The 14,103-nt window shown below is 36.3% G+C and overlaps 1 protein-coding gene and 1 non-coding gene across 3 annotated transcripts in view; one reads left to right on the top strand and one right to left on the bottom strand.

The window, feature by feature from the left end:
- MIB1 (MIB E3 ubiquitin protein ligase 1) overlaps positions 1-14,103 on the top strand; it is a 132,531-nt gene that overhangs the window by 61,831 nt on the left and 56,597 nt on the right. For both annotated transcript variants that reach the window (XM_045886943.3, XM_064577845.1), the window contains exon 10: positions 896-1,003. In XM_045886943.3, the coding sequence (XP_045742899.1) occupies positions 896-1,003 (108 nt within the window). The remainder of the gene's footprint in view (positions 1-895; positions 1,004-14,103) is intronic.
- Positions 8,626-8,767, bottom strand: LOC123853371 (U4 spliceosomal RNA). The gene has a single exon (XR_006793130.1). It is a non-coding gene; the product is annotated as a U4 spliceosomal RNA (small nuclear RNA).

The raw sequence follows: 14,103 nt of genomic DNA, 5'->3' as shown, positions 1-14,103 counted from the left end.
TGAGCCACCCAGGTGCCCCTGGTTGTTTATTTTTAAATATTTTATTTATTAAGAGAGAGAGTGCGTGTGCGAGCAGGTTGAGGGGCAGAGGGAGGGGCAGAGGGAGAGGGAGAAACAGACTCCCAGCTGAGCATGGAGCCGGATGCGGGGCTGTATCCCAGGACCTTGAGATCATGACCTTAGCTGAAGGCAGACACTTAACTGACTGAGCCACCCAGGTGGCTTTTATGATTTTATGGATGAGAGTGAGTGGGGTGGGCTTAAGGAATTACACTTAGCCTTGGGTATGTCATGGAGAAATTATACATTTACACAAATCTGAAGTGAGGAGAAGGTTGGAAATTACTGCTTTATGTCATAGTTGTATATAGCTACCCTACTAATTCATTCATGTATTCCTCATGGTAGTTTGCTGACAGTATTCAGTATATTTGTCAAGTTGAAATTATTTATATAGTGGACAATATCTTTTCTAAAAGTTTTCCATTCACTTCATTGCTTTTCTTTCATTGAAACATAGACTTTGAGCTTTAATAATTCAAATAGAAATAAATATGAAAAACTAATATAACTTACTTTTCTCCCTCACTTGCTTTGTTTTTTCAACGTTGCAGATTGGCTAAAACAGTTCTTTGATAGCTCTTTGAACAATGGAACTTTCATCTTAAAAAAAAAAAGGAAAAATGTCTGCTCCCCTCTCTAAATTACAGAGAAGTTTCTGGTGATCTGTACTAGGATATATGGAACACCAACCTAAATTATTTTCGAAGAATCATATGGTGTGCTAGATTTATTTTTTTATTTTTATTTTTTTTCAGTGTGCTAGATTTAAACCTGTACTATATATTGACTCTTTGTGATTTGTGACAATCCTTCATCCTTTCTTTTTATTTAGGTAAATGGACAATGTGCTGGTCACACAGCTATGCAAGCTGCTAGTCAGAATGGACATGTTGACATTTTGAAGTTACTTTTGAAGCAAAATGTGGATGTAGAAGCAGAGGTAATTAAACTAATCTTGAAAAATACTTAAGTAAAAAATTAATGTTCTAGAAATGGTACTTCTGTATTATAAGATGAATTGCTTTCATTCCTAAAATTTAATAATCACCTACAGCTCTTCTGATTGAAAAGAAAAATTTGACAAGAGATAACCTGAAGCATTTCTTGTTTCTCTTTGATCTCTCAATATTGTAGACATAACCCTAAGTGAAGATAGGAGTTGAGTTTTCCTTTACTATGGTTGGACCACCATGCTGCTGGGAGCCCAGATGGGTTCATCCAAGAATCATACTAAAGAAGTTGAGGGAAGGAGAATATATAGATCATGTAGGTCAAGATTTTTACTGATCAGTGACACTCAGAGGCCTTTCTTTATTTTAATCTCATAAGGGAATCAGTAAATTAGAATTTGTTTAGTCTTATTGTTTTTTTTTTTAAGATTTTATTTTATTATTTATTTGACAGAGAGAGAGAGAGAGAGGGCACAAGTAGGCAGAGAGGCAGGCAGAGGGAGAGGGAGAAGCAGGCTCTCCACTGAGCAGGGATCCCGACGTGGGGCTTGATCCCAGGACTCTGGGATCATGACCTGAGCCGAAGGCAGCTGCTTAACCGACTGAGCCACCCAGGCGCCCCTAGTCTTACTGTTTCTTGACCTTAATGTGGATCTTTGAAAATTTTACAGTGCATGTTTATCATTATGTGTATATATGCTTAATAGAGAGTATATTCTTTTAAAAGGGAAATGAATATTTTTTACTGTCATTGGAATTCCAGTTGATAATCTCTGTGTGTGTTGTGAAGGATGTTGTCCTTTGTTACAGTATACTATAACCTCATTATTGAAAAAATACATTAAAATCACATTTGTTGTAGTCTAGTGGAAGGTTATTTAGGAATAAGTCAAATCCTATCAAATTTAGACTAGGCAGAAAGTTGTAATTTTGTTCAAATGATACTACCATCTGAGGAAGCTTAATGACTTGAATTTCTGAGGGCTAAATCAGTGGACCAGCCTGTTTTTATTAATTAAAAAATTTTAAAGACACATATTTGAAAAGAGAAGTCTTACATTATTTTTGCTTTTTTCTCAGATTGAATATATTTTGATTTGTTGGATAGCTACTAAAGAATCAATGATGTTGTAATTGTAAATAAGTCATTTCTGATGTTGGAATTTTCTGTTATCTAAAAAAGCTTGAATTTTAAATTAGCAGGTAGATGTCTGTAAACTATATGATAGTTTCATTATTGTGATACCTTTATGAATGAGATTATATGATTTGATTTTGTTTTCACAGTAGCTATTTTTAATTCACATCTTTCTTGGTTATGAATTTAGGAACCCAGTATATGTTACAAAGTTTCTTTCGGTAATGAAAGACTTAATTTAAATTTAGTATTTTGTAAATGGAAGACAATTACTTTATTGTGTTACTGTTTTCATCTGGCTTGGGGAAATGGAATGAAATTCCCTGAGTTGAATACCCCATTTTTTAAAAAGATTTTATTTATTTATTTGAGAGAGAGAGCACAAGCAGGGAGGGGCAGAGGGAGAAGGAGAAGCAGGCTCCCCACTGAGCAGGAAGCCAGCCGTGACAGTGGGCTCAATCCCTTACCCTGAGATCATGACCTGAGCCAAAGGCAGATGCTTAACCAAGTAAGCCACTCAGGCACCCTGAATATCCCATTTTTTATTTAATGAATCCAGAAACTACAATAGCAACAATTACTAAAATACTAAAGCCCTTCTGATTATAGCTAATAAGGCAAGAGGCCAAAAATAAAATTTTTTGCCTAATTTTTTATAAAGTATGCTTTCTGATTCAGAATTTAATTAATAAAGCAGACAACATGGGACTATCTAGCCATTTGTGTTTCTAAAGACTTCTTGTTCACATGAGAGGTTGTGCACAATGGTGGTGCAGCTGTGGGAGTGGGAACAAAAGTGGCACTGTTCCTTAACTGAACTCAAATACAAAACAAATGGTTAGTTGATAATATAAACCTGGTAAGATTGGAGTTGGAGTGTGGCTCAGTAAGCTAAGTGTTTGCAAATAATTTCTTTGAGAAAGTTTGAAAGTTAGGTCTGTTACTAGATCAGTGGGATATATTTGGACTTCAACCATACCACCTCATTTGAATTTCCATTCTGTGCATTTCTGTTTTAAAAACGCTTGTAGGCAAAAGGAGGTAGGTGGGGAGATGGGATATTGGGTAATGGGCATTAAGGAGGACACTTGATGTAAAGAGCACTGGGTGTTGTATGCGACTGATGAATCATTAAATTCCGCCCCTGAAACTAATAATACACTATATGCTAACTAAATTGAATTTAAATAAAAATGCTTAAAATATAAAAACCATTGTAGGCAGATGTAATTTATCGAAATAGTGTGAGAAAGGAGTATTTATACATCAGGTTAAATTAATAACACAGTTTCCCAATTGGCAAAGAAAAAACTACATTTAAAAATTGGGTTAAGATATAAATACAATTCATAGCCTAAGACTAAAACAAAAAAATCATCAAAGTATCATTTTTTTGGAATTTAAGAAATTATTAGAAACAGCAATATAGTTTTTTTTAGAACAGTAGTTCTCAACTGGGGGCATTTTTGTCTCATGGGGGACATTTGGAAATGTCTGGGAACATTTTTTTTTTTTTTTTAAGATTTTATTTATTTGACAGAGACACAGCGAGAGAAGGAATACAAGCAGGGGGAGTGGGAGAGGGAGAAGCAGGCTTCCCGCGGAACAAGGAGCCTGATGTGGGGCTGGATCCCAGGACCCTGGAATCATGACCTGAGCCGAAAGCAGACGCTTAACGGCTGAGCCACCCAGGCGCCCCGGGAACATTTTTGATTGTCACAACTGGTGGGGATGGTGGGAGTACTACTGGCATCTAGGTGGTAGAAACTAAGGATGCTACTAAATATCCCATAGTGCACAGTACAGCTCCCACAACAAAGAACTACCTGGCCCAAAATGTAAATATTGCCAAAGTTGAGAAACCCTGGTTTAAAAGATGGAGAAAATAGTTAATTTTACAAATGCACTTAGATTTGTGATTCATCATTTGCCAGCCTGTTTATAAAGTGATTTGTCATTATTAATTTTTTTTATTATTGAAAAAAAATTTTTTTTAAAGATTGTGTTTATTTGAGAGAGAGAGAGAATGAGAGAGAGAGAGCACGAGAGGGGGAGGGTCAGAGGGAGAAGCAGACTCCCCGCTGAACAGGGAGCCCGATGCGGGACTCGATCCCGGGACTCCAGGATCATCACCTGAGCTGAAGGCAATTGCTCAACCAGCTGAGCCACCCATGCGCCCTATTATTGAAAATTTTAAATAATTATAAAGGAATAGTATAGGGACGCCTGGGTGGCTCAGTTGGTTAAGCAGCTGCCTTCGGCTCAGGTCATGATCCCAGGGTCCTGGGATCGAGTCCCACATCGGGCTCCTTGCTCAGCAGGGAGCCTGCTTCTCCCTCTCTCTCCCTCTGCTTGTGCTCTCTCTGTCAAAAAAATAAAATCTTTAAAAAAAAAAATAAAAAAATAAAGGAATAGTATAATGAATCCTATGTTCCGATCACCCCACTTCAGTTATTTTTCATGGCCAATTTTGACTTAATCTGTACCCTCTTCCCTCTCCTCTACTGAATTACACTGAAGCAGATCCAGATACATTATTTCATCTGTAAATATTTTAGTATGTATCCCAAAAGATAAGTGTTCTTTTTCTTAAACTTCATTATATCTTTACCAAACGTAAAAGCAATGATAATTAACAGTGATTTTTAAAAATTTAATTGTATTAAAAGTCTTGAGGTTAGGTGAAGAATAAAGAGAATAATATATTTTGTTCTCTATCTCATTCTGTAACCTTTCATTTTTTTTTTTCATCTGCATTAGGAGGTGAGCTCAAGATAGTATAGATTAGGGGTTGCAAACTATAGCCTGCAGGCCAAATCCAGCCCTCCATTTATATTGCTAAGTATTATTGGAATACAGCACATCCATTCATTTATTTATTGTGTATGGCCACTTTCATGTTACAACTGCAGAACTGAATAGTTGTGACAGGAGACTGGGTGGTTGTAAACGTGAAATATTTACTTTCTGGTCCTTCACAGAAAAGTTTGCTGGCCTCTAGTATAGATGACTATTGCAGTTTTTTTTCAGTTGACTTAAGCTGTTATTAAACTAAATTGGTGTATATTATACCTTTCTAATATGTGATATCAGATTACATTTTTTTCCTGTTTCTTTTTCTTAGGGAAAATGCAGCTATTTTGGAAAGGTATCTCCATGTATGACCTACTGAGTACAGTAGGATTACATTCTGTTTCCTCCTTAATGTATAGGTAAAGGCACTGAGGACTGTGAGATCTTAGGTGTGTTTTTATAGGTGAACTAATTTTGGATCCTGCAGGGACTCGGTATTTTTTTTCCCCACTGATGAATTATAATAAGAAAGGTGTGGAGGATTGAATGAAAGACCAGTTTAAAACAGTATGTCATTTACAAAAAAAAAAAAAAGTTTTCAAATACAGTATAAATATATACTACAGTTGTCTGGAAACTTTATCATTTAAGGTTAATGAAAACTGTTCTGAAGGCAAGGACTAATAGAGAACAATACTAAATTTTGTCAGAAAACCCACATTATGGTATTGTTGCTGTCTAAAGTGATACTGGGCAAAAAGTTTAATTGGTATAAGCTTCAGTTTCCTTATCTATGATAATAACTTAAAGGGTTGGCTGTGGAGTAAGGGAAATAAGATTCTATTTATAGTGTACAATGACACCAAGGGAATCTAAATTTTTTTTTTTTTTAAGATTTTATTTATTTGAGAGAGAGAATGAGAGACAGAGAGCATGAGAGGGAGGAGGGTCAGAGGGAGAAGCAGACTCCCCGCTGAGCAGGGAGCCCGATGCAGGACTCGATCCCGGGACTCCAGGATCATGACCTGAGCTGAAGGCAGTCGCTTAACCAGCTGAGCCACCCAGGCGCCCAACACCAAGGGAATCTAATGGTGTTATTATTGCCTTTGATTGTTTCTTTCCAACTGGCAGAAGGCAGAGAATATGGTTTCCTAAACAGATACTAATTCTGTCTGATTCTTATCTAGTAATGAAAACAAAGCTGTAGAAATATTTTATGTAAATGTAAAACTGAGAAGGAAAGGGCAAGTGGGCTTCAAGACTGGTCGGTTTAAGGAAATTCTTCTCTTAGAAACAAGTCAGGACTCAGGATAGTAACCTCTAAAATGGCTCTAGGAATTGGTGTACATAGTTCCTGAGGATTGATGTTAATTCAGATTCTGAGTGGAGGCACCCCCACCTCTCTACCCCCCCAAAACTGGCACTATTAAGAATGTGGAGTGTCAACAAAAGATTAGATTTGTAAGACCCAGAAAACAGTCTTTAAATTGCCTTTTATAGGTAGGCAGACTAAAATCTGAGATTGCCCCAACAAAAAAGGTCAAGCTTTAAAAGGAGACAGCCAGAGTTTTTGTCTTCCCTTACCTGCAAATTCTTTCAGTTGCTCAGGTTGAATTTTACGAAATCATCACTGATTTGTTTTTTCATATTCCTCATCTGGTCCATCACTAAATCCTATTGGCTCTTTAGAATATATCCAGAATTTAAGCAGTTTTTACCCTTCCTGCTGCTACCACCCTGGTCCTCACACTTCTTCCCCCAGATATCCTCGTGGCTTTCTCTCTCACTCCCTTTAGCTATTTACTCATGGCTTTCTCTCTCACTCCCTTCAGCTATTTAATCAAACCCACCCTGGGAGGCCATCCTTTGGCTGTCCTACCTAATCCTTCTTAACTGCAATTATTTTTTCTTTGGCCTTTTTACTACCTAACATTTACATTTTATTTACTTATTTTGTTTATAATGTTTTGTCTCCCCTGCTAGAACGTAAACTCAATGAGGGTAGGAACTTTATTTTGCCCATTGCTGTATCTCTGGTGTCCAGAACAATACTGAGCTTGTAGTAGGCACCCAATAAATATTCAATGAATCAAGCAGAATATACTACTTCCAAACAATTGTGTTGAAGTTTTAGTATGATCAGAATACCAGCATCTTGATGAATTAAATGAGTTTTAGGAAAAAGAAGATGAAGTACAATATTACTTATTATATTTAGGGATAATAAAATAGTTGAACTAATTTACTGAAAGTGTCAGCATGTTCAGGAAATGTTTAATTCCATTGATGTTAAAAATCACAGTGGTTACTGAGAAGATTCTGGGAATATAGTGGGGTATGAAATAGTAGAAATTTGGGCGCCTGGGTGGCTCAGTTGGTTAAGCGACTGCCTTCGGCTCAGGTCATGATCCTGGAGTCCCGGGATCGAGTCCCGCATCGGGCTCTCTGCTCGGCAGGGAGTCTGCTTCTCCCTCTGACCCTCCTCCCTCTCATGCTCTCTGTCTCTCATTCTCTCTCTCTCAAATAAATAAATAAAATCTTTAAAAAAAGAAATAGTAGAAATTCATCTCGCCATCTAGATAACAACTGCACTGGCAGAATTCTTTCTGATGTAACTATTTTAGAACTCCAGATTCTATTGAGATCTTGGTACGTCCAGGAGAAGGCACACATTATAATCAAACTTCCAAGAGCTAAGGCCAAAGAATCTTGAAAGCAACAAGAGGGGTGACTTGTCACTTAAAAGGGATCCTTGTAAGATTTTCAGCAGATTTCTCATCAGAAACTTTGGAGCCAGAAGACAGTGGTGGACTGATGTTTTCAAGGTGCTAAAAAGAAAAAAAAAAAACCCTGTCAACCAAGAATCCTCTATCTAGCAAAACTCTCTTTCAAAAGTGACAGAGAAATTAAGACGGTCCCCAAAACTCAGGGAATTTGTTACCAGTAGACCTGTCTTGCAAGAAATACCAAAGCAGTCCTGCAGGTTGAAATGAAAGAATATTAGATAGTAACCTGTAGCTATGTGAGGAAGTAAAATCTCAATAAAAGTATAATATGTAGGCAGTTATAGAAGATAGCATTATTTTAATAATGGTTTATAATTCTTCTGTTTCCCACATGATTTGAGATTAATACATTAAAAAAATTATTAGTCTAGGGCACCTGGGTGGCTCAGTCATTGAGTGTCTGCCTTCAGCTCAGGTCATGATCCCAGGGTCCTGGGATCGAGTCCTGCATCAGGCTCCCTGCTCGGCAGGAGGCCTGCTTCTCCCTCTCCCACTCCCCCTGCTTGTGTTCCTGCTCTGTCTCTCTCTCTGTCAAATAAATAAATAAAATCTTAAAAAAAAAAATATGATTAGTCTAAAATCTAGCATTATCGTAACTTTGGTTTGTAAATCCACATTTTGTTTTCTGTATATAATTTAAGAAACTGATGGATTTTAAAAAATTATTAGTTTATGTTTTTGATTACACAATGTACAAAATTGTAATTTCGTGATAACAGTAACTGAAAGGGTTGCAGATAGAGCTGTAAATGAGTTGTTGTTTGTTTGTTTTTGTTGTTTTTTAAGATTTTATTTATTTGAGAAAGAAAAAACACGAGCAGGGGGAGGGGCAGAAGGAGGGGTGAGAAGCAGACTCCCCACTGAGCAAAGAGCCCAACATGGGGCTCGATCCCAGGATCCTGGGATCATGACCTGAGCTAAAGGCAGACACTTAATTGACTGAGCCACCCAGGCGCCCCTGTAAATGAGTTTTCAATTAGCAATAATTGTGCCTCGGATAAACGTCACTGGCTATGATACTGCCACTGTGCAAAGCTTTTAAATGAATTTTTATATGTTATTGAAGTTAAGTAAAATGTTTTTTACTTCAAAATATCAACTAAATATAAAAGAGTAATGTTGGAAATGAGGCAACAAAAGCTACGTGGCATCTAGAAAACTTACAGCAAAATGACAGAAGTAAGTTATTCCTTATCAATAATTACTTTATTTATTTATTTATTTATTTATTTATTTTAAAAGATTTTATTTATTTATTTGAGAGAGAGAATGAGAGACAGAGAGCACGAGAGGGAGGAGGGTCAGAGGGAGAAGCAGACCCCCCACCGAGCAGGGAACCCGATATGGGACTTGATCCCAGGACTCCAGGATCATAACCTGAGCTGAAGGCAGTCGCTTAACCAACTGAGCCACCCAGGCGCCCAATAATTACTTTAAATATAGGTGGATTAAACTATAAAAGAGACTGGCAGAAGGGGTTAAAAAATGATCTAATATATTCTGTGTATAGGAGACTCACCTTAGATGCATAGATACAAATAGGTTTAAAGTGAAAGGATGGGAAAAGATATTAATGCATATAGTAACCAAAAAAGGGCAGGGATAGCTATACTAATTTTAGACAAAACAGACTTTAAATCATGAAGGTTGTAAGAGACTAAGGACATTGTATATTAATAAAAAGTACAATACAGCACGAAGATATAACAATTATAAATATTTATATACTTAATAATAGACCATACAAACATGAAAAAAATTAACAGAAGTGAAGGGAAAAGGACATTTTTACGATACTAGTTTAAGACTTCAGTATTCTATTCTCAATAATGTATAGAAAACAAGATAGAAGATAAGTAAAGAAATATGAGGACATGAACAACACAATAAAGCCAACTAGAGCTAATAGACATGTACAGAACACTCTACCTAACAACAGCATATACATTCTTCTCAAATGCACCTCGTGTGTTCTTTGTGGTAGACTGTAAAGTCACAAGTCTCAATAGATTTAAAAAGGTAGATGTCTTACAAAGTATTTTCTTTGACACTTCGATGAAGTTAAAAATCAATAATGGAAGAGAAACTGGAAGATTCACACATTTGTGGAAATTAAATAACATTTTTAAGCAATGAATGGATTAAAGAAATTGCGAGGGAAATCAGACAATAGTTAGAGATGAATGAAAACAAAAGCAGAACATACTAAAACCTGTGGGATGTAGTGAAAGCAGTGCTAAGGGGGATATTTATAGCTATAAATGCTTACATTTAAAAAATTGATCACAGATCAACCTAATTTCACAACTTAAGGAACTAGAAAAAAATTAAATTCAAAGATAGCAGAAGGAATAAAATAATAAATATTTGAGCAGAGATAAATAAAACAATAGAAAAGCAGTGGAGGAAATCAGTGAAACCACAAGTTGGTTCTTTGATCAGCAGAACTGATAAATGTTTATTTAGCTAGATTGATTAAGAAAAAACACTCAAATTATTAAAATCAGAAATGAAAGTGGGGACATTACTACCAATTCTACAGAAAAGGAAAGGTTTATAAGAAAGTACTGTAAACAGTTATATGACAACAAATGAGATAACCTAGATGAACTGGACAAATACCTAGAAACACAAAACCTAAGACTGAATCATGAAAATTCAGGAAATCTGAATATACCTATAACTAGTAAGAAGATTGAATCAGTAATAAAAGATCTCCTGACAGGGGCGCCTGGGTGGCTCAGTTGTTAAGCGTCTGTCTTCCACTCAGGTGCTGATCTCAGGGTCCTGGGATTGAGCCCTACATCGGGCTCCCTGCTCGGCGAGAAGCCTGCTTCTCCCTCTCCCATTCCCCCTGCTTGTGTTCCCCTCTCGCTGTGTCTCTCTCTGTCAAATAAATAAAATCTTTAAAACAAAACAAAACAAAACAAAACTCCTGACAAAGAAAAGCCCTTGACCTGATTGATTCACTGATGAATTTACCAAACATTTAAAGAAGAACTAACACCATTTTTTTGTGTGTGTGAATAAAATGATAGAGTTTTATTAAGTGAGGATACAGAAAAACTCTCGGAGGGGGGGGGGTCCCAACAGGCTTGCCCCTAAAACTATTTGCTCTCAAATTTTTCCAAAATAACATAGAGAACACTTACTGACTCATTCTATGAAGCCAGCATTACCCTAATATCACAGCCAGACAAAGATAGTATTAGAAAACTATAAACCAGTATCCCTTGTGAATATTGATGTAAAATTCTCAGTAAAATACTAACAAACCATATTCAGCATATTAAAAGGGTTATACACCATGACCAAGTTGGATTTATTCTAGGAATGAAGGTTGGTTTAGCATACATAAATTGATCAATGTGATATATACCACATTAACAGAATGAAGGGGAAAAACTCTGTGACCATTGCAATTGATGTAGAAAAAGCATTTGATTAAATTCAATACCCTTCTATGATAAAAAAAACAGCAAACTAGGAATAGAAGGAAACTATCTTGACATATTAAAAGCCATATATGAAAAACTGAAAACTTGTCCTCTCGGATCAAGAAAAAGATAAGGATGCTCACTTTTCCACTCATATTCAACATGGTACTGGAAGTCCTAGCCAGAGTAGGCAAGAAAAAGAAATAAAAGGCATTCACATTGGAAAGGAAGAAGTAAAATTATCTCTGCAGATTATATGATCCTATATGTAGAAAACCATAAAGTTCCACACAAAAAACTTTCAGAACTAATTAAGACATTCAGCAAAGTAGCAAAACACAGAATCTAGTTTCATTTCTGTACATTAACCGTCAACAATCAGTAGAGGATATTAAGAAAACAACTCCATTTATAATAACATCAAAAATAAAAAACTACTTAGGAATTAATTTAACCATAGAGGTGAAAGACTTGTACAGTGAAAACTATAAAACACTGCTGAAAGAAATTAAAGAAGATACAAGTAAGTGGAAACATATTTCATGTTCATGGATTGGAAGAATTTGTATTGTTATGATATCAAAACTGTCCAAACTGATGTTTTTTGCCGAAATGGAAAAATCCATCCTACAATTCACTATGTCATTTCAAGGTACCCCCAAATAGCCAAAACCATGTTGAATAAGAATAACAAATTTGGAAGACTAATTCTTCTGATTTCAGAACTTACTACTAAGCTACAATAATCAAAACAGTGTGGTACTGGCATAAATACAGATATATAAACCAATGGAATGGAATAGGGTCCAGTAACAAATCCTTGAATACATGGTCAAATAATTTTTGACAAGGGTGCCAAGACCGTTCACTGGGGAAAGGACAGTTTTTTCAATAAATGGTACTGGAAAAACAGGGTATCTATGTACAAAAGAATGAAGTTGGACCCTTACCTAACATTGTCTATGGAAATTAACTAAATAGGTCAAAGACCTGAAATGTGAAAGCTTGGAAGAAAACATAGGGCAAAGCTCCCAGCATTGGATTTGGCAGTGATTTGTTGGGCATTGACACTGAAGGCACAGGCAAAAAAAGAAGAAGTAGACAAATTGGACTTCATGAAAATTAAAATCTTCTGTGCACCAAAGGATGCTATCAACCATGAAAAGGCAACTTACAGAATGTGGGACAATACTGGCAAATTGTATGTCTGATAATGGGTTGATATCCAGAATATATGTAGAATTCTTAAAACTCAGCAACTACAAAAAACCTGATGCACAGCTGGGCAAGGGACTTGAGTAGACATTTCTCCAGAGAATATATATGAATGGTTCATAAGCACATGAAAAATGCTAAACGTCACAAATCATTAGGGAAATGCAAATCAAAACCATAATGAGATACCACCTCACACCTACTCAGATGGCTACTATAAAAACAAAACAAAACAGGGATGCCTGGGTACTCAGTTGGTTAAGCGGTTGCCTTCGGCTCAGGTCATGATCCCAGGCTCCTGGGATCGAGTTCCACATGGTGCTCCCTGCCCGGCGGAGAGCCTGCTTCTCCCTCTGCCCCTCCCCCTGCTTGTGCTGCTCTCTCTCTCTCTCTCTTTCTGACAAATCTTTAAAGACAAAACAGAACAAAATAAGTGTTGGTGAGGATGTGGAGAAATTGGAACCCTTCTGGACTGTTGGTGGGAATGTAAAATGGTATAGCTGTTGTGGAAAACAGTATGGAGGTTTGTTAAAAATGGAATTACTGTATGATCCAGCAATTGCATTTCTGAGTTATATACCCCAAAGAGTTGAAACTAGGGTCTCAAAGAGATATTTTTACACCCATGTTCATAGCATTATTCACAATAATTAACACTTGGAAACAACCCAAGTGTCCATGATGTATGAATGACTAAACAAAATGTGGTATATACATAAAATGGAATATTATTTAGTCTTAAAAAGGAAGGAAATTCTGACTCATGCTACAATATAGATTAACCTGTTGAGGACATGATGCCAATTGCAAAAATGCAAATACTGTATGCTTCCATTTATATGAAGTACCTAGAGTAGTCAAAAATCATAGAGACAAAGTATAATGATGGTTTCCATGAGTTGGGGAGAGGGACAATGGAGAATTACTGTGTGAAATGTATAGTTTCAGTTTTGTAAAATGAAGAGTTCTGGAGATGGATGGTGGTGATGGGTGCATAACAGTATGAATGTGTTTAATATCATTGAACTTTACACTTAAAAATGGTTAAGATGGTAAATTTTATGTTTCTTGTATTTTCCCACGGTAAAAAAAAAATCATTTAAAAAATGTAATTAAGGCATGTTAAAGATTCAACTCAATACCCATTTTGGTTCTTACTAGCTAGTAGGCACTGTGAATTTGGATTTGTGCAGGGGCCTCAAATTAAACCTAAAACTGATCTTGGTTCTTTCTACCCTCTTATCCCCCAGTATCAGAGTCATAATAATGAGCTTTTTTTTTATTAGGTTTATTTGAAATACTTAAGATGGAGTCAGAAAAAAGCAGCAAACCCTATTAGTTAAGATGTTTGTGCAACTGAGGTTTTTTACTTGGAAGAAAAACGAAATAAATTTAATTGTTACTTTCTAGTGTATGTAGTTTCCAAATTCCTGGGAATAAAGATGATGAAGATAGAGTTGTAGCCCCCAATATGCTCAAAGTCAAAGAAGTGTACTTGGAAACAAATAATTATACTACAGTGTGATAATAAAAGAGAATTTTTTGAGAGTGGAGGTTTCAGAGGGGAGGGGTTGGTTGCCTGAGTTGAGTTGTAAAGGATGTCTAGTCTAAGCCAACAAGGTGATGAATAAGAGCATTGAAGTCTGGAGTCAAATAAGTTGTACATGAACATAGTGGGTCAAATAAGTTGGTAAGTTAAAGTTTTATATGTGGGACGATGA

This window comes from Mirounga angustirostris, unplaced genomic scaffold (assembly GCF_029215605.1).
Source record: "Mirounga angustirostris isolate CCGP_5_RB_7025 unplaced genomic scaffold, mMirAng1.0.hap1 SCAF_14, whole genome shotgun sequence".
Taxonomy (NCBI): Eukaryota; Metazoa; Chordata; class Mammalia; order Carnivora; family Phocidae; genus Mirounga; species Mirounga angustirostris.
Note: the sequence above shows the minus strand (reverse complement) of the source record. Positions and strands in the feature narration are given on the sequence as shown.